Genomic DNA, 22,203 nt, shown 5'->3' with positions numbered 1-22,203 from the left:
CATTATAAACGAGGCATTTGTTGCATCCAGTGGGCATCCAGCGGGCTTGCGGCAACCACATGTGACGACCCTGGGCTGGACTCCGCTTCATTCACGGTGAAAGCCGATCCGGCGATCCACAGCGTGAAGTTGATGTATTTCCTCAGCGACCAGCACGGATCAGCTCCAGGCATGACGAAGCGATATCGTTCTCTTTTGGAAGGCCAAACAAAGTAGTTTCGCTTTCACAACAAAACACAACGCCTTCACGACATGGCGGCGGCGGCAACAATACTACAGCGAGAATAAAAGTTACGCCTTCTTTCTTTGCGTGAACATTTGGGCGGCGTTATGCAAATCTTCACACATCGTGACATAGACATGTATGGGCGTGTTAGAACGAGGCGTTTTAGGTAGGCGTGGTTGACTCTTAACTTTTATAAAGAATATCTCTTTGGATTTGAGACTTTAGTCTTTGCAACTTTACAGATCTTCTTTATCCACCAAGAGCTTGTAACACTCCAAAGAGAAAGGAAAATTGAAATCTCATCATATGACCCCTTTAAATATCTTTTAATATAAAGAAGCATTTTTAATATTCATTCACTTGACACGCATATCTGAATTCTGTCAGATTTATTGTACTTAAAGGGATTTTCAAAAGTGAAAATTCTGTCATTTACTCACCCTAAAGTTGACGGTAGCCATTGACTTCCATAGTGTGTTTTTCCATACTGTGAAAATCAATGGCTACCGTCAACTGTTTGGCTACCAACATTCTTCAAAATATAATTTTTTGTGTTCAACATAGGAAAGAAACTCGTACAGGTTTGTAACAAATTGAGGGTGAGTAAATGATGACAGAATTTTCATTTTTGGGTGAACTGTCCCTTCAAGTAAATAAGCATAGATTTGTCCTTTTTTGTACTAATTTAAGGACATTTCCAACATTACTTGCTGTGTTTTGTTCGATAACATCCTATGAAAAGTACCTTTATGATAAGGCTCAGTCAGGAAACATTTGGCTGATATTAAAGATGAAAGTGACAGAAATGTTTCGTGTTTCAGGTTGGTACAGAGGATTTGTCCTCAAGAACCCGAATGCCAAGGTAAGCAGCCGTCTCCATCTTTTATCAGTCGTGTCTGTGTCGGATGCTATTTTCAGTTCCTGAAATATCACAGCTACACCGTCAGCCGAAACGCACGGATCAAAGACAATATCTTGCTTTATTTCTGTCTGTTTGCTCCCTTGATTCTTAGTAGGCTTATTCATTTTTTATTTTGGTTTATTTATCTGTTTGTCTATCTATCTTTCTTATTAGGGCATTTTCCCATGCAGCTACATCCATCTGAAGAATGCTAATATCAAGAATAAAGGGTGAGTTGAAGGAAAGAACAACAAACACGAAGTCATTTAGCTGAGTATTTAGCTTGGTCGTTGTGCTGTTTCAGTATTTACTGTAGTAAATCTCCCCCCATGGAAACATTGAACTGGAGTTTCGGTGATATTAGTAATATTTGTGTAATCACAGATATCTGGCATGTCTTTTTAAAGTGCAAACATGCACATTTTACACATCTGTTCACTATTGTTACTACAGTACAGCCTATAGTTTAACCTATAGTTTGCAGTCTGCAAGAAAATGTCACTCCATACACCACTAAACCGTCTAATTTGATTAGTTTTTTTTCAATAAGAAATACGAAAAAGTTTTGTAAAATATATTTAGCTTTTCCCTAAATCTCACACACAGCTGGGACTGAATTTTGTTGATGAGCATAAATATGTATGCCTGTTGACGAACTATTGCAGCATGAAAAAATTATCACTTTTTTCTTCCGAAAGTGAAAGTTTATGCAAGTAAAATGAATTTATTTTGTTTGAAAACTTCAAAATGTTTTGTTTTGTTAGAAATGTGACCCTGGAGCACAAAACCAGTCCTAAGTCTCTGGGGGTATATTTGTAGCAATAGCCAAAAATACATTGTATGGTCAAAATTATTGATTTTTCTTTTATGCCAAAAATCATTAGGATATTAAGTAAAGATCATGTTCCATGAAGATATTTAGTAAATTTCCTACCGTAAATATATCAAAACTTAATTTATGTTTATTGAAATTCAAAAAATTGACCCTTATGACTGGTTTTGTGGTCCAGGGTCACACACAGACAGACAGACACACACACACACACACATACATATATATATATATATATGATTAAAAATATATATATAAAATATATATTATGATGAAAAAACTATGATGCTATATTAATTTCTAAATGTATTAATCAAAAATGGATAAATGCAGTAAAAACGTGGTACTTTTACACATTTTTTCACATTAACTCATTAAAAGTTGCTGATCAGATTCAGTATGGTTTAAGTTGAAAAATATTTAGTTATGACTTTTTACAAAGCAACCAAACAACCCCGAATCAAAAATCGTATACAGATATTGAATGCATTATGAGGTTAAAAAAATAACTAAAATTGTGGCAAAACATTCCATTCGACTTAATCGATAAAAACAGAAAAATCGCCCAGCCGTAATTAATACATATCTGCCACGCAATTGTTTTAGCTTCTTCCATATTCTGCATCCATACAATATAATTGGTGTTCTGGATTTTCTGAAACCATATTAAGACATTTTGCTGGTGCACAGTCATCTGTTGTGAGACTTTGCTGCCTGAACATAATGCTAAATGAATGTATCGACGGTGAACAGAAGGAAAGTGCCTGCGTTCCACTGTACATCTGCTTTCTCCTTTGATTAACGAACAGTACAGCATCTGTGGCAGAAGCAGATGAGGTGTATCTCATATCTGTTGCGCTGTGTGCCACCCACATTTGACTCACAGGCAGTTCGAGACGGTGGTGCCGACCGAAGACTCTGTCATTACGGAGATGACGTCCACCCTGAGGGACTGGGGAGCCATGTGGAAGCAGCTCTTTGTGGTAAATACTATTTGGGCGAACACAGCAGTCCGCCCACAGCCAGACGCTGGCTTCGTGAACTCTGGGTGCACAGACGCTGTCGGGCGGAATAAATTATTTGTATTTAAGCTTTTGTTCCGGGGGGGGGGGACTGTTTTTGAATTATTTTTACACCAGGTCATTATATTTGAGTGCTACAGCAATATAAACTCCTTATTAAAGCTGTATCAACATTTCACGTTTATCTTTCCCATCTTTTGTTTATCCCCATAGAAAAATGAAGGAGATCTGTTTCACAGACTGTGGCATGTGATGAATGAGATTTTGGACCTCAGGCGGCAGGTTTTGGTGGGTCACTTGACCCACGACCGCATGAGGGACGTCAAACAGCACATCACGGCACGTCTGGACTGGGGCAACGAGTGAGTACGGTATCACCTGTGTGATGTGTTAAAGCAACAAGGTTAATCACAAAACACCTGTCGCAAACATGTACAGGTCATATTTCACACAAATATGAAAGAAACGTGAGTGAAATCTCAAAATCTAGCTCCACATAAGAGTTTATTAAACATTAGATAACGTGATTTATGTGAATATGAATTATATTGTATTCTTCATGATGAGAATGAAGCCTATGACCATTAAGGTTTTTTTTTTGCATTTGCATTTATTTTTTTGTGACAGTTAAACGTATTTGAATTCAAATTCCTTTTACCGTAATTCAGCAAAACTTGTAATTGTTTTTACTGTAACTAAAGTTAAATATTGTTAATTGTTAACATATTGAAATATTGTTAATGTCCTACTGTTTAAAAGACTAGGGTTGGTAAGGTTGTTTAATGTTTTTGATAGAAGTCTCTAATGCGTAGCATTCATTTGATTTAAATTGATAAATTATTGTGATTTAAAATAATTTTCTTTATTAATGTATTTTTAAATGTCATTTATTCTTGTGATGCAAAGCTGAATTTTCAGCTGAATTTTCTCCAGTCTACAGTGTCACCTGATCCTTCAGAAATCATTCTAATATGGTTCTCAAGACACATTTCTTATAATTATCAATGTTGAAAACAGTTGTGCTACTTAATATTTTTGTTAAACACATTACACATTATTATAAAAAGAAAGTTTAAAAGAGCAGTTTTTTGTAATAGAAATCATGTGTAAAAAAAAATCATACTAACCTCAAACTTTTGAACAGTAGTGTAAGTATAAAGTTAAATATTGATATATGTTGGTATTATTTGTTGTACTGTATATATTTTATGCTTGTTTAAATAGAAGTAAATAAATTAATTCCAGTAATTATAATCTAATGATAATTACCACAAAGAATATTGCAAATTACATAAATACTCACACTCGTGCAAAATATCTGGACATATGGGCCTAAATGTTATTCATTTTTTTCTGTGAAGTATAAATTCTTATTTAATTGTGATTTTTGGGGGCCTAAAATGTGTCCCAGACTTTTGTTTGTGAGTTTAATTTCTTCCATGAGATTTTGTCTTAACCGGCAGTCATAAGCAGTAGGATCTTGGTTTTTTGCTTGGTTTGTAATTCTGCAGTGTTTTGTTCAGTATCCCCGTCCACAGCGAAAACTCAAAATCCAGCTTCACGCAGCAGTTCATTAAAAACCAGATACTTACGGATTGGTTTTGATTGTGTGTAGCGTTTTCACTGGCAAGATACGGTCTAGTAATGCTTTCCCATCTTTTGTTTATCCCCATAGAAAAATGAAGGAGATCTGTTTCACAGACTGTGGCATGTGATGAATGAGATTTTGGACCTCAGGCGGCAGGTTTTGGTGGGTCACTTGACCCACGACCGCATGAGGGACGTCAAACAGCACATCACGGCACGTCTGGACTGGGGCAACGAGTGAGTACGGTATCACCTGTGTGATGTGTTAAAGCAACAAGGTTAATCACAAAACACCTGTCGCAAACATGTACAGGTCATATTTCACACAAATATGAAAGAAACGTGAGTGAAATCTCAAAATCTAGCTCCACATAAGAGTTTATTAAACATTAGATAACGTGATTTATGTGAATATGAATTATATTGTATTCTTCATGATGAGAATGAAGCCTATGACCATTAAGTTTTTTTTTTTGCATTTGCATGATTTTTTTTGTGACCGTTAAACGTATTTGAATTCAAATTCCTTTTACCGTAATTCAGCAAAACTTGTAATTGTTTTTACTGTAACTAAAGTTAAATATTGTTAATTGTTAACATATTGAAATATTGTTAATGTCGTACTGTTTAAAAGACTAGGGTTGGTAAGGTTGTTTAATGTTTTTGATAGAAGTCTCTAATGCGTAGCATTCATTTGATTTAAATTGATAAATTATTGTGATTTTAAAATAATTTTCTTTATTAATGTATTTTTAAATGTCATTTATTCTTGTGATGCAAAGCTGAATTTTCAGCTGAATTTTCTCCAGTCTACAGTGTCACCTGATCCTTCAGAAATCATTCTAATATGGTTCTCAAGACACATTTCTTATAATTATCAATGTTGAAAACAGTTGTGCTACTTAATATTTTTGTTAAACACATTACACATTATTATAAATAGAAAGTTTAAAAGAGCAGTTTTTTGTAATAGAAATCATGTGTAAAAAAAAATCATACTAACCTCAAACTTTTGAACAGTAGTGTAAGTATAAAGTTAAATATTGATATATCTTGGTATTATTTGTTGTACTGTATATATTTTATGCTTGTTTAAATAGAAGTAAATTAATTAATTCCAGTAATTATAATCTAATGATAATTACCACAAAGAATATTGCAAATTACATAAATACTCACACTCGTGCAAAATATCTGGACATATGATATTTCCCCCCCCCCCCCCCCTATCAGAGCACAGGTGGTCTTTGTTTGGAGTTCTTGATGTGAAAGTAAGCAGTTTAGAATCCAGAACCTTCCGTGATCGGACCCGGCCTGCCAAACAAGGAATAAAGTCTTTATTGAAATTCCAGTGCTTTATCTTTTTAGCCTATTCATTCCCATTAAAACTCTGTTATTTGAGCTTCTGTTAACGTCATTTCTCGCAAAGGAGGATAGATTGATTTTTTTCTTCTTTTATTAATGTACTTCAATACCTTTGTTTTTACTCGTACAACACCTTACAGTAAGTTAAAATCTAATTTGTGGATGCACTTAAAGTATTTACCCTTTATTATACATGTAAATGTAAACATTTGTTTTAAACTCGTATAATATTTTTTTTATTGTTTATTAATTATTGTATCATTTTATAAAGTATTATAATTATTTAAATTTTTTTCATAATTATAAGTTGTATAAAGTATAATACTATTACAGTATTATTATTATTATTAGAGAACAAACCGCTCAGGTGAGCGTCTAACCAATCATTTATACATACTTATAAATGTATTAAAATGTAGATTTACACTCGTACACAACTGTTCAAATGTTTGGGGTCAGTATGTTTTTAAAAATATTTTTTGAAAGACGACTCTTGTTCTAACCAAGGCTGCATTTATTTGATCAGAAATACAGTAAAAGTAGTAATATTAAAAAGTAGTAAAATATGAATGCAATTTAAAATAACTGTTATACATGTAATTTATTTCTGTGAAGCAAAGCAGAATTTTCCGCATCATTACTCCAGTCTTCAGTGTCACATGATCCTTCAGAAATCATTCTAATATACTGATTTGATGCTCAAGAAACATTTCTTTTAATTTCTTTCAACATTGAAGGATTCTTGAGGATTCTTTAATGAATAGAAAGTTCAAATAACAGCATTTTTAATGGAAGTCTGTTTCCGCTACAGAATAAATTTTTTTTTAAAATGTAATTGAGACTTTTGCCCACTTCTGACTTTCTTACGAAAGTGACATTTTTTTCTTACAATTCTGAGTTTGTATGTAACAATTCTGAGAAAAAAAATGCAAGATAAAAATTTTAAATTCAGATTTTATTTTATTGCAATTCTGACTTTTTCTTAGAATTATGAGTTTACATCCTGCAGTTTAGATTTTTTCTTCCCGCCATGGAATAAAAAATGAAAAAGGTAATTTCGACTTTTTATCTCACAATTCGGACTTTTTTTTCTGCAGTTGCGAGTTTATATCTCACATTTGTTTCTTTGTATCACGCAATTCTGCATTTATATCTCACAATTCTGAATTCGATAAACTATAAAAAATGTCTGAATTGTGAGATAAAAACTCGCAGTTACAGGTTATTTATTTATTTTTAATCCCGTGGCCTAAACAAGCTTTCATAGCGATATTATAATAAAAAGTCTTCCTTTTGTGGAAAAATATCCTATTTGTATCCAGGATGTGCTCGTCAATCATAACCTCATTACATGTACTTCCTCCTGTGTTTGTTCCTGGCCGCTGCCAGACAGATGAAAAACAAATAAACAGTTTTCATCAGGGAAACACACCTGCAGTGGAGGCTGTGAGAGTCTACAGACGGTTGTGTGTGTACCTGTTTATCTCATCTAATGGTTAATGACAGACTGTAACCGTCTCAGCAGCTGCTCGCTGGCGTTTGCTCACCACCCCCCCCCCCCCCCCCCCCCTATCAGAGCACAGGTGGTCTTTGTTTGGAGTTCTTGATGTGAAAGTAAGCAGTTTAGAATCCAGAACCTTCCGTGATCGGACCCGGCCTGCCAAACAAGGAATAAAGTCTTTATTGAAATTCCAGTGCTTTATCTTTTTAGCCTATTCATTCCCATTAAAACTCTGTTATTTGAGCTTCTGTTAACGTCATTTCTCGCAAAGGAGGATAGATTGATTTTTTTCTTCTTTTATTAATGTACTTCAATACCTTTGTTTTTACTCGTACAACACCTTACAGTAAGTTAAAATCTAATTTGTGGATGCACTTAAAGTATTTACCCTTTATTATACATGTAAATGTAAACATTTGTTTTAAACTCGTATAATATTTTTTTTATTGTTTATTAATTATTGTATCATTTTATAAAGTATTATAATTATTTAAATTTTTTTCATAATTATAAGTTGTATAAAGTATAATACTATTACAGTATTATTATTATTATTATTATTATTTAAAATAATTATTTCATAATTGTAACAGTTGTATGAATAAAAAATATTTTATTACATAAAGTAGAATTTTTTTATTTTATTTTATTTTGGATGCAATTTAATTATTTGCCTTTTTACGTACCATAATTATTTTACATGTGTTAGCGTCTCATTAAATGCATTACCTTATAATACACCATTATTATTGTTATTTATTATTTGTTACATTATTATGTTCATGCATTTATTTTATTTTAATGCAATTTAATTATCTACCCTTTTACATAGCCTAATTATTTTACATGTGTTAGCATTTTATTAAATGCATTATTTTAAAATGTTATTATTATTGTTATTTATTATTTATTACATTATTATGTTCATGCATTTAAAAACTATTAATATAGCTTTTTCTATAATTGCAAACATTTCATTGCAAATTCCTCCTTTTCTGTTTTGCTGGGGGTTGTGGGTAATGTTAGCCAAAAAAAAAAAAAATGCCACAATCAGCACACCACTGACATACTGTTTTTACATATCTTGGGACACATTAATCCTAATGACTGTCTATTGACTTGAATAGTTGTTTGCAAAACTTCCAATGCTAATTATCTGAGAAATACTTAAAGGCCACATGCCATTTTTTTAGTTTAATTGGTTGCTATCATAATAACTTTATCATAATAAGTATGATAATAAATTAAAGTGTTCATTAGTGTTTGTCTTCGTGAATACACACAGAGATGGCGCATATGCACTGCCCATTAGCCTTTTTATATTTCACATCATGCCTGTTCACACCTCACTGTCCTCACACAGAGATGTGTGATCAGAATGTGGTGCGGTTCAACGAATCTACACATCCAATAGATGATGCTCCCATGTGAGAAGTGTGTTTGTTACACAACAACGGTGTGAATGTGCACTTAAAATAAGCATGTGTGCAGTGATGTGCATGTGAATGTGAGTGCGTGTGCATTTGACATTGCACTCTGTGGTGTCATTGCAAAGAAAGGAGCATATTAACTGAAACAAATTAGATTTGGCTGGCTGTAAAGCAGTCGTGCTGTGAACATGGAGCCGCTGGAATTCAATGAAATATTCAGTGCATTTCTGAAGATGTTATGCACAGCTTTTCATGCTTTTCTTGGTATTAAAAAAGAGAAACACAATGCGAAGTTAGATCTTTACATGCATTGTGTTGCTGGGTCACTTTTATGTCTTGTTTTATTGAAAAATGGATGCATCACATGTAATGATTTGTGTGTGTTTGGATGGATAGATGGAGAATCGGCACAGAAAGAAGGAAACTCCAACTCCTGTCAGCACACATCACCTGTTTGTCCATCTGAAGAGTCTGATGAGCTCAAACCTGGGTGAAGAGCTGGAGGTCTTCTTCTTCATCTATGATAGTCGAGAGAACAAACCGCTCAGGTGAGCGTCTAACCAATCATTTATACATACTTATAAATGTATTAAAATGTAGATTTACACTCGTACACAACTGTTCAAATGTTTGGGGTCAGTATGTTTTTAAAAATATTTTTTGAAAGACGACTCTTGTTCTAACCAAGGCTGCATTTATTTGATCAAAAATACAGTAAAAGTAGTAATATTAAAAAGTAGTAAAATATGAATGCAATTTAAAATAACTGTTATACATGTAATTTATTTCTGTGAAGCAAAGCAGAATTTTCCGCATCATTACTCCAGTCTTCAGTGTCACATGATCCTTCAGAAATCATTCTAATATACTGATTTGATGCTCAAGAAACATTTCTTTTAATTTCTTTCAACATTGAAGGATTCTTGAGGATTCTTTAATGAATAGAAAGTTCAAAATAACAGCATTTTTAATGGAAGTCTGTTTCCGCTACAGAATAATTTTTTTTTAAAAGGTAATTGAGACTTTTGCCCACTTCTGACTTTTTCTTACGAAAGTGACATTTTTTTCTTACAATTCTGAGTTTGTATGTAACAATTCTGAGAAAAAAAATGCAAGATAAAAATTTTAAATTCAGATTTTATTTTATTGCAATTCTGACTTTTTCTTAGAATTATGAGTTTACATCCTGCAGTTTAGATTTTTTCTTCCCGCCATGGAATAAAAAATGAAAAAGGTAATTTCGACTTTTTATCTCACAATTCGGACTTTTTTTTCTGCAGTTGCGAGTTTATATCTCACATTTGTTTCTTTGTATCACGCAATTCTGCATTTATATCTCACAATTCTGAATTCGATAAACACTGCTGCCCAGATTCCCCAGAATCACTAGGGCTGCATCCCAATTTGAATATTTTACTCTAAATGCATTTAATGTGCTGTTACAGGCATTACTGCACATTACTGACAATAGTACATACTTCTGAGTATGGAATGAACATCTACATTTATGCATTTAACATTAATATTTGGAGATATACCATGTTGTTGCGTACTAGTATTACTTTTGTTTATTTATGACTTATTTAATTTTTATTTCTACTTGTCTGTAATTTATCATCTTGCTAAATTAACTCTCTTAAATTATTACTTTTAAGTTAGTAGTCTATTTTTTATTCTACTTTTTTAAAATTAAAATCATGTTATTATATTAATTTATTATGTTAATTTATTATATACAGTTTTCTTATTTATAATAATAATTTCTAATAAAGTATATTTGTATCATATATTAATTAATTATTTTAATATACTATTTTATTATTATTATTTATAATTGTTTATTTTTTATAATACATTTTATTTTAATTTTATTATAATTATACAGTATATTTGTATCCTAATATATTAATTTATTATTTTTAAGGATGCACCAATACCGATACTGGTATCGTATCGGGCCCGATACTGGTCTCCTGTACTCGTACTCATTAAAAAGCCCCGATACCAAACGTCAATACCACACAGCATGTGATAAGCGCCATATTCAAACAAAGAAACACCAACAACAGAACAACAGACAGCAGAAAGGAGTTAAGGATGTCTATTACGAAGTATATATATGCAATGAATATAATGTTAAACATTCAGTATTAATGCCTGTATAGCTGGTGTGCGCGAGCTGATAAACAAAGCGCGCTGAGTGGATTGTAGTTCGGTCGGATATGTCAAAATTTAGCACACGCATCATTTGGATTCAAACGAAATCGTAAAAATAAAACCATTCATAGGGGCATTCACTATAAACATCATTTATTTTCAACCTTAGGCATACACGACTTTCTGGCGAAAGTGAAACTAACAGCCTGTGTGAAATGCGCTAGGCTGTACTATTCTGCATCAGTACAAATACCTACACGCGTTGCGTGTGTTTTGGTTGCTTGAGTGTTTCTGCATTATATGAGTGGCTTTGGAATATAAATCGCAGCACATTTCGGATGAAAAAACGCGACTTCTATTTCTTTTGGTTTGACTGTATCTATTTGATAAATGAAGATAACCAACTAACATACCCTTTTGGTTTCTGTACCCAATATTTAAAAAATTTAAAAATATCGGTATCGGCAAGTACCAAAAATAAAAGTATCGGTATTGGGCGAGTACTGGAAAAAGTGGTATCGGTGCATCCCTAATTATTTTTCTGTACAATTTTATTATTATTTATAATGTGTTTGTAAAAATAAACAAAAAGGGTTTCTAATTTACAAACTAAAAGATAAATTTTTATTTTCTTTTATTTTAATTACAAATATACTTTATAAGAAATTCTATCATATTATATTCATGTATTATTTCATATACTATTTTATTTTTATTTTTTATAATAAGTTTGTAAAAATAAACAAAAATTGTTTTTTAATTCACAAAATAAAAGTTGGATTCTAATTTTATTTTATTATTATTATTTTTTTTTTTACATGAACTGATCCTGCAGCATTTCTTTGGCTGGAGTGATTCAGTATCAGTCCTGGTGTTAGGCAGCTCATGTTACCAGTTATACCCATTTCGTCTAGCAGCGCACGGACAGCGAGTGCTGTTACAAAAAGCCCCTTGTGTCAGTGTGTGAAGTGTGTGTGAAAGCATCTATCTGTGTTTCACTTCATTTCTGCCGCAGGATGTGTAAAAAAGTGCTGATTGACAGCCTTCTGGGTAACGGCTCCCACTCTGTTCCCACGGGAGCGTTTTGTGGCACGGTTAATATATCCACTCAGACATACAGGGATCACTTTTCCGGCCGTGTCGATTTATCCGGAGGGAGACGGGGGCTCGTATCGGGTCCCATTTGAACTTGTCGTGTTACAATCCCTGGCATCAAGGGAGGAAATATCAAATTCTGGGGTGAGAGGGAAAGAAAGCCGCCCATCTGTGTGTTATGGAAATGTTGGCGTGATATCTGTCGATAGCAATATCCCAGTGTCCTCAGACGCCTCTTCAGAAAGCCATCGCAGCCCTGCAGCTGCATGTCAAAGGCCAAATCAGCCTTTTGGCTCCTGCCTCTGGTGATGGGACGCTGGGATCGCAACAATGCACAGTTAATTACATGGTGTTTGTGTGAAGGGCCGGTTTAATACAAGTCCGTGCATGAATGTGTGCGTATCCTGAGTGGCTTGGACTCGCAAGTTTTGTTCGATTTCTATTGCCAGCTATTGTTCCTGTTGGGGTTCATTTATAGGGCTGCTCGTCTTTTTATCATGGAGCTGTGAAAGTCATGTAACTGGATTATGAGTTTGGTGGGTAAAGTGTCTGTCCCGTTATTCTCTTGTATTGACAGCTTTTGTGTGTGTGTGTGTTTTTTATTTGATGATTTGATTGTGAATTTATTTGACTTGTACTTTGTTTTTGTTTTACAAAACATGATTCTACCATAATATTTATCCAATATATATATTATGACCATGGTACATGTACAAAAGCATGGTATTACTATGATTATTGTCCCAAATTTATATTTTATTTTGTACATGTCCAAAAACCTGGTAATAACAAAGTGCATTACCAAAAAAAATATTATTACTCTTGTACATGTCCAGAAACATGGTAGTAGTGCATACAAAAAACAAACAAACAAAATCTATTACTCCAGTGCAAAAAACTTTGTGTTAATGTTCTAAAATACTGTATTTAATTTAATTTAATTTTATGGTATGGTATAGTTTGGTTTGTCGCTTGTTGTTTTGTTTTAATAGCATGCTTTACTTAACCAATTCTTAGTTTCTTGACCATTATGATAAACCGTTTTATGTATGAGATTTTGCTCTGTAAATATTTTACTAGGCAAAATGAATTTAAAGGGGTCATATGATGTTGCTAAAAATAACATTATTTTGTGTATTTGGTGTAATGAAATGTTTATGCGTTTTAAGGTTAAAAAAACACATTAATTTCTACATACTGTACATTATTGTTTCTCCTCTATGCCCTGCCTTTCTGAAACATGTCGATTTTTACAAAGCTCGTCGGTCTGAAAAGTGAGGTGTGATCTGATTGGCCAGCTATCCAATGCGTTGTGATTGGCCGAATACCTCAAGCGTGTGATGGAAATGTTACGCCTAGTTATGCACCGAAATGAAAATTATTGGCCGAAGCCGAACAAAATGAAACATTGGGCCGAATACCGAATACGGTTTTTCGCATTTTTCCCCCATGTAGGCCTATTTTGCCATTTGTTTTTCACCATTGCATAAATTAAATAGCCAAAATGTGCTTTTTAAATAAAAAATCAATTAGAAAACAATTAAAAAATATTTACTTAACACTGACTGAACATTTTTTTAACATTCTAGCAGACATTATACCATCAAAGCAAAATTTTACTTAAAATTAATAAAGGTAAAAATTAATTAGGTAAAATATCCTAATATATTTGGGCCATTTTTGAGACTTGAATCAGGCATGTATTTTTTACTGTACAAATAAAGGCAGCCTTGCTGATCAGAAGAGAGTTCTTTTAAAACATTAGAATATATTACAGATCCCAATTTGAACACTCTGTGTGAATGTTATAATAAATGTATTAATAGAGCTGTTGTAGGGTAATTATTATTATCATTATTATTGTCTTGCGTTTTTATTTTATTTTACAGAACAACAGTAAAATTACAGTACTGTTATTTATGAATGTTGATGGAGTTGTTGAATGTTGTTATAAATGTTGATGGTGGCTTTTATTTTTGCAGAAACCCTCAGGAAGATCTCAGTGCTTCTTTTTGTTAACAACAGCATGCAGCTTTATAAATGATTCTCATTACGAATTTGGGAAGATGTTTGTCGCACGTATCACATTGTCACATGCCTTTAAAAAAACTTCACAAAAATGTTACTGAGCAACTGACGAGTAACATAGTTTCAGCACAGATTTTCCTCGCGCTTTAGACTTTGAACCCTGGCGCCGCAAGATCGTTCAGCGCTGTCAGAATACATGCAATTTCTTTGCGTGAACATTTGGATGGCGTTATGCAAATCTACCCACATAGTGATGTAGACATGGGGGGCGTCTTAGAACGAGCCGTTTTAGGTAGGCGTGGTTGACTCTTAACTTTTATAAAGAATATCTCTTTGGATTTGAGACTTTAGTCTTTGCAGCTTTACAGATCTTCTTTATGCACCAAGAGCTTGTAACACTCCAAAGAGAAAGGAAAAATTGAAATCGCACCATTTAACCCCTTTAACAGCATTGTGTTTGCTGTGCCAAAAATGATACATGAAAAATGCAATTACTTGAGAGCTATGTGTTTTTAAACAGCAGAATAAACTCATTGTATAAACTGAAAGCATTTCTCTTGTTCACTCTCTTTGTTTTACAGTGAAAGGTTCTTTGTTAAACTCAATAAAAACGGTCTGCCCAAGTTTCCCGAGAAGACTGAAAGACAATGCACACTTTTTGTGGTGAGTGTTGAGATGAAATCACTGCCAGAGTAATCATGCAGAGTGATCTGTGCTGATTAACTGTCGCTGATGTTTTATTCAGGATCTGGGCAGCGGCGACCTGAGGAAAGACGTGTATATTGTGGTACACATCATTAGGATTGGTAAAAGCCGATATTTCTCCACTGAATAATTACTGATGCCAAAGAGCCTGCAGGTGTGTGATGAGCACTGATTGTTTTGTGTGTGTGTGCGTGTGTGTGTGTGTAGGGAGGATGGGTGCAGGAGAGAAGAAGAACACGTGTAATGTGCAGTACAGACGTCCGTTCGGCTGTGCGGTGGTCAGCATCGCTGATCTTCTCACTGCTGACTCCAAAGATGACCACCTGCTGAAGGTCTATGCGTAAGTGACCCTACACACACACACACACACACACACACACACAAACAAACAAACCGCATAACACCTCAGGACCATGAAATCAACCAAATCTGACTTCCTGGCATCAGACTTACTCTTTCCCCTGATTGGTCAGATTAGATGAGGTTGCCTAGTCAACGTCATATTCATGCTCAATAATCTTCTTCTATGAATATAAGCAGGGTGTCCGCGGGTCCTTAAAAAGTCTTAAAATGTCTTAAATAACGTTTTCCTAATACAAGACCTTAAAAAGTCTTAATGTCTTAAATTCGGATTTGATGGGTCTTAAATATTTTTGGTCTCATAACCGCTAAAATATCTTCAGTCTGACGGACCTAATGACTTTACAATCATTGGACAGACCGAAGAAAACCCGCGGTAAGTTACTGCGTCATCAGAGAGAATTGCAGTAAGTTAGCAGAATACAAGCTCGCGCTGAGGCTCACTCTGTTTGTCTCGAGACTTCAGAACAAATGAGCGTGACCGCACACATAAACTCAGAAGACGCACACTGAGGTAAAATTCAAAATGTTTAGTTTATTCATAACATGATATAGTTAAATAACACCATGATAAGTGAGCTATTTTGCTCAATATTCTCACGACTCATAAAAACATTCAAAACACCTACAGAGTGCACGCATTAAGTGAAGTCTAGTGCGCATTTACAGTGCGCTCTGCCTGATCACTGCATGATTCAGTCTATTAAAATACATTCAGAATGATCACAAATTCAAGACATGGGGGCAGAAAATGTGTATATTTATACCACTTCATATAGTTAATCAAGTTCACATGGAAGAGTGCCTTTTTTTCTCCAGAAATTACCATATACAAATGTGATATTGATTTTTTGCAACAGTTCAATAAACTAGAAGTTAATTAAGAGACTTACGTTTTAGATAACATATTACCTGTTTTTGCACTATTTCGCCAACAAAAATAATTCCAAACAAAGCCACAGCACTGTTTTGCATCTCTGAGCAACATGACGGTGTTTCGTTCCCGAATGAATCAACTGTTTAAATTATTCGGTTCAGTCGCAATGACTCACTTATTAACAGTGACTTGCTGCCACCTACTGGTGGTTTTAATTTCAAATTTAAAGTATCTTTTCATTTTTCAGTATTTAACGTTTTATGTTTAATATATCAAAACATTAATTATGCATTTGTAACTGCAGGTTAAATGCATTAAACAGTGTGTTAATACTTCTGAATGCCAATTCAGGTGCAGCTTATGTCTGGATTGTAAAGATGAATTTTGTTGATACTGATTTAATTTGCTTGGTAACAGCCAAAATGTCTTATTATTCTAATTGACTGATTAAATGTAAGAATTTGACTCAAAAGATAATGCACACTTATATAGAAAAATGGCTTTATAAAGGTAAAATGCCCATAAAAGGTAAAAATCTATTTAAACTTATTGGAAAATATTAATTTCTATCTGACCACCACACAGAATATGAAGAATATCAAAAACTTTTTTTCCCCTCAACATTTCTTATTTGTATAGTCATAAATGCATTTAAAACATTAATCTCATAACATTATTTATTGCAGTTGTAATTATTGTTATTTGCAGTGTAAATTATTTAATCTGACTGGTAGCAGCCCTATAGTGTATATTGAATTTATTGATAAATTATTGTAATTTGACATGAAAGATGATGCATACATCTAAAAAGGTAAAAAAATAGGCCTTTGTAAAGGTAAATATGCAGATTTAAGTATGTAAAAGCTGATAGAACACTGATGAAAATATTGCTTCAGAATAAATTGTTTACTCCACCAAAAATCTCAGTGATGCAGTTATTTTGCGGGGATATTTTGTATGGAATATTGTCTGCTGACATGAAAAGTTCACTGTATATCGTAGTAATAAACATAATTTATTACAGCAATAATATTTTGTTTTCTTTTTAATTTATACACATTAAATATTACATATATGTATGTAATAAAATGTGTATTTCCATTACAGGTTTAGGTCTTAAATTTCATATAAGGTGGTCTTAAAAAGTCTTAGATTTAACTTGTTCATGTCTGCAGAAACCCTGTATAAGGGAATTTAAAAAGTGTGATGTTCAGAAAAAAATTATATTTGCCATGAAAATAATTTTGGATGATGACATTTCACAAAGATGTGAAAAAATAAAAAGTAATGTACTGAACAAATCATACATTTTATCAATTTAATTTCAAACAGTCAGCCAGTGATTTTATTCAGAAAGCTTAAGGATTTGTTAAGTAAATTATTAACATGAAAACTTTGAGGGTTTGGATATAGAAAATTGTATGTGCATTTTTCTTTATGCATAAAATGTATCTCCTTTTAAATATGACTAAATTTTTTTATCTTTTGTAAAAGGTTTAACCCAGTCTGTGCCATGAAAATAGTATTTGATGATAACATGGCATGAAACACCAAAATAAATAAAGGTGTTTAAAGTAAAAAAAAATTATAAAAATTAAAAAATATAAATATTATAATTCTAAAAAAAAAAAAATATCAAAAAATTTGAATTCTAATGAATTCTATTTTCTATTTAATAAAGATAATCAGCCAAAAACATTATTCAGAAAGCTTTCTAAAGAATTGATTTAGTCATTTGTCAACAGGAAATCTTTTTTAATCTTTGTTTTTTTTTTATCTCGAGTAGACACACTTTATATATAAAATTTGTCATTTTAAATGACAATCTTTTTCAAATCTTTTTAAAACATAATATTTATCATGTCTTAGATGAGTTTTGTTTAATTTAATTTAAATTATTTTGTATTAAATTTTTTATGTTTTGTTGTTTTATGTTTTGTTTTGGGTAGCAAATGTCACTACTTAATAACTTTCCTTAAGAAAAACAAAGTTGTCTTTGTCCTTATTTTTATAGCTTATCTTCTCTATTCCACAATCAGATTTGAGGATGTTTTCTGTGTTAATGCCGATTTCTGTATGCAATAAAGTATAATGGTTGTAATCTAAAGAGTTGGTACCTGAAATACAAATGGAAATCTGTCTCTATGATCTGTAATATTGTGGCCTACTTTGCACTGGACGGCAGACAGATGTGTTTGGCTCTAGGTCTTTGTTTCACTCACACATTATCAGCTTGCTCGTGGCCAGTCCTTCAGGCTGTTAATATGATTGCTGTTCTTTATATCTGTGCGTCTCTGTGATTGAATCCAGTGCTCTGATTGTCCTTGTTTTTTTTTTGCAGCTGCAACACAGAGAGCGACTGGAGTCAAATCCACGACAACATCATTAAGAAAGTCAACTCCAGATACAACCTCTCAGGATCCAACACAGGTAACGAAGCTGTCCCAATTCAATTACTGAAAACCGTTTTCATAAATGGGGATGAAATTACCATTAATATAAGTCTGCCCACGTTTACATATCAGCGTTTATTTTAATGTCCAGTGACTGTTACATGAAAAGAGGTTAGCCAATCATTTAAGAGGTCATTTGCATATATTCTTAAAGATACAGTAACAGCCTTCTTTGTTGTTAAGGTCAGAGAGAGGCTGGAAAATGGTAATGAAAACCCCAATTAAGACTGTTTTAGGTGCATGCAACTTTGATAAACATTAAAATGGACTTCAGGGAAAGTAAAACCTTCAAAAGTGTATCTTCCCCTTAAATTAAATACCCCCATTTTCAGCATAATGCTTGTGTACGCGGTTCGCCAGCAGTGGTATCTGGCTGTGTTATAAAGATGCTCTGCTCTCCCTGAAACCTCATTTGCATGATGACTCGAAGTTAATAATTTTAGATCTGAAGAAGCACGAGAAGACCCTCAGGGTGGCTTATCCAAACAGCTACACATGGTAATAAATTTCATTCCGGCAGGGAAAAAAAGATATGCACATAAAGAAGCACAAGCATCCAGATGGTAGATTTGCAGCTTTTTTGCGTTTTCTGCGTCTTCTGTGAAGAGCTGGTAATTGTACGCAGCACCTCCACATCCGTTGTTGAATAATCATATCGCAAAAGCAGGGAATACATTAATTATGATGACTGACTCATAGTCATTTATTCACCAAACAATGAACAGTAATGCTCACAAAAGATGCATCTTGCTAACTTTCAGATTTTATCCAAATGAACGAAGATATGATTTCTGCTAATGTATGAAATTATTCAATGCAGGTTTGTTAAACGCCTGCTCATGCAGTGGAAATGAGATCACATCCTTACTATGATACACACTCATCAGCTGTGACGTTTCTATTAGATTAATCTCTACCACATCAGATACGCTGAGCAGAACAAAGAAACAGCTTTATCAGGACCTTATTAAACATTATGATAATGGGCTGAAAATAAATGAACTGTACTTGGACTGTAATTATAGAGCAATGTTACATTAGAGAGCTCTGGATATGTATAGTACTTGTCAAAAAATCTAAATTTTGTTCATTTAGAGCCAATTTAATTTAATGGCATTTAATGATTTAATTTAATTTAACTAATTGAATGATTTTTATTTTTTAAACTTATTTTACATTTTATTTAATGTTATTTTATTATTATTTTTATTTAAAATGTTGTCTTAATTGGAGCCAATCTGAAAGGGCTTAGCATTTTAATTTAATTTATAATTTATTTTCCTGTATTTAAACCTAATTTTATTTGATTAACATATTTAAGAATAATATTGCCTTAATTGGAGTCAATCTTAAAGGGTTTCACAATTTAATTTAATTTAATTTGTTTACTTTTTACATTTATTTCATTTACATTTTTATAAAAAAAAAAATGCATTATTGATTTTATACTTAACCTTGATATCCATAAATGCATCTTACTTATACAGTGACTTAAATATTTTATGCATTATACATTCAAATCATTTGCATAGAACATTTTATTAATCATTGTCTTCTAATTGCTGAGAAGTAAATACCTGCTAGTAACGTAACATTTCTATTTGGGTAGGTTTAGATTGGCTCAGTTCCCATGTGCACGCTCTGAATCTGTCTGTGTGATTAATGGAGACGTTGTGCGAGCTCAGTAATTGAATAATTCTCCAATAGTACTTCTCTGACCCTGTGCCATCAAACAGCGATTATACAACATAATGCCGTTGCCATTGAGTATGTGCCAGATGAGGTTTATGATCAACCTCGGCGCTGCTTCAGAACATCATTAAGAGCTGCAGGAGCACAGACCCTGATGCATGTTTGCTTAATCATTTTACCGTCATGTACCGATGGCCTATTGGATTGTTTTCCATCCTTAGCGGCCCAGTTTTTCAAAGCTCAGCAAAACTCAGACCTGACTGCTCAGACGACAAGAAAAACATTGGAAAACAGGTTAAAAAGGGCCAGAAATAGTTTAGTCATATTTAGATTTTTCCCCCCCAATTTTAAATTTAAAGAAAGTGTTGAATTTAAATAATTTCATAATAAAAAAAGATGTTTTACATATTTAATTTAATGTTTATTTTAATTTCAAGTAACTAAAATACTTTCAATAATTTTAGTGGTTGTTTTTATCTATTTTTTATGGTTTTAACTGTAATAACTCTGTAAGGAGATGATTTCCTGTAAAGTTGCGGACGGTACTTGGCATGGATCATCTCATTCATTTTCATGTGGTTAGAAATTCTACAAGAGGCAGTTCTGGGCAGATAATGTGTTTTTCGGTACATCACATCACTTTCACATCATTACATGTGAATATTCATTACCACTGTCACAAAAGAAGTGCAGTTTATCCAAATGCAAACCACTCAGATATTAACCAGAAACACTGCCAAAACTCTTCTGGACAGAATACAATTAGGCAAAATTGACATTTATCACAACCTCTCAAAACAAGTGAGTCGAGTGTGGGAGGATTATTATATTCAGAGCTTTCTAATGAATATTCATGTGCTCTCCAGTGAATATAGTGAATATTCATCATGTGCAGGTGCAAAGTTTTCTCAGTGTCGGTCTGTTGGGTAAAGGTCCATTCATTAAGTGATTGATTCAAGAAAGCTGTGAATAATCATCTGTAATTAGCTCATATTATGCTGTGTTTGTTGGAAAATTAATATGAGTTTGGATGTGTGTGTTCAATCCAGGTCTGGCGGTGGCGCTTCAGTTGCTGCATGGCGACATCGAGCAGCTGCGGAGAGAATACATGGTGCTCTTCACTAGAGGAGTGTCCATTACCAAAAAACTAGGCTTCTCTGATGTCATCATGCCAGGTGAAAATCATTTTTGCTTAAAAATCAACATATGCTTACACAGCCATTCAAATGTCTGGGGTTGGGAAGTTTTTAAATGTTTTTAAAATAAATCTACTTTATGCTCACCAAGGCTGCATTGATTTGATTAAAAATACAGTAAAAACAATAATAATGTGAAATATTATTACAATTTTAAATACTCGTTTTCTGTTTGAATGTATTTGAAGATGTAATTTATTTCTGCGATGCAACGCTGAATTTCCAGCATCATTACTCCAGTCTTCAGAGTCACATGATCCTTCAGAAATCATTCTAATATGCTGATTTAGTGTTAAAGTAACATTTATTATTATTATCAATGCTGAAAACAGTTGTGCTGCTTCATATCTTTGGAAATCCTAATATATTTTTAGGATTCTTTGATAAATACAAAGCTTAAAAGAAAAGCATTTGTTTGAAATAGAAATAAATTTGTAACATTATAAAAGTCAATTTTGATCAATTCAATGCATCCTTGCTGAATAAAACTATAATTATTTTTTTAAATAATTTGAATGGTAGTGTAACTTTAAGAAATAAAATGACATATTAAGCTGAGATTACATTCTCTGTAATATGACTAATGTAAACATTTGACTATCAGCATAAAGTCTGGTCCACTAAATAAATTAATAAATGAGTAGTGTTTTGACAAGCTATCAATATGAAACATCTGCAGTGCACAAAATGCATTAAAAAACTGAATTTGTATGTTCACCATTTAAAATTACTTAAAATAATTGTTGACAAATCTCTAATTGTAGCCTGCAGAAATT

General features: G+C 33.0%; 1 protein-coding gene across 1 annotated transcript in view; it reads left to right on the top strand.

Annotated features, from left to right (window-relative positions):
• Positions 1-22,203, top strand: part of LOC107584044 (dedicator of cytokinesis protein 4-like) — a 78,849-nt gene that overhangs the window by 7,930 nt on the left and 48,716 nt on the right. Inside the window, exons 3-14 of the mRNA XM_016270447.1 lie at positions 1,048-1,088; positions 1,302-1,357; positions 2,846-2,942; positions 3,195-3,343; positions 4,719-4,805; positions 7,256-7,379; positions 9,261-9,412; positions 14,726-14,807; positions 14,890-14,950; positions 15,057-15,189; positions 18,428-18,516; positions 21,281-21,406. Coding sequence (XP_016125933.1) covers positions 1,048-1,088; positions 1,302-1,357; positions 2,846-2,942; positions 3,195-3,343; positions 4,719-4,805; positions 7,256-7,379; positions 9,261-9,412; positions 14,726-14,807; positions 14,890-14,950; positions 15,057-15,189; positions 18,428-18,516; positions 21,281-21,406 — 1,197 coding nt within the window. The remainder of the gene's footprint in view (positions 1-1,047; positions 1,089-1,301; positions 1,358-2,845; positions 2,943-3,194; positions 3,344-4,718; positions 4,806-7,255; positions 7,380-9,260; positions 9,413-14,725; positions 14,808-14,889; positions 14,951-15,056; positions 15,190-18,427; positions 18,517-21,280; positions 21,407-22,203) is intronic.

The sequence above is a fragment of the Sinocyclocheilus grahami genome, unplaced genomic scaffold, assembly GCF_001515645.1.
Source record: "Sinocyclocheilus grahami isolate Dianchi unplaced genomic scaffold, SAMN03320097.WGS_v1.1 scaffold56.1, whole genome shotgun sequence".
Taxonomy (NCBI): Eukaryota; Metazoa; Chordata; class Actinopteri; order Cypriniformes; family Cyprinidae; genus Sinocyclocheilus; species Sinocyclocheilus grahami.
This window is presented reverse-complemented; position numbering and strand designations above follow the sequence as displayed.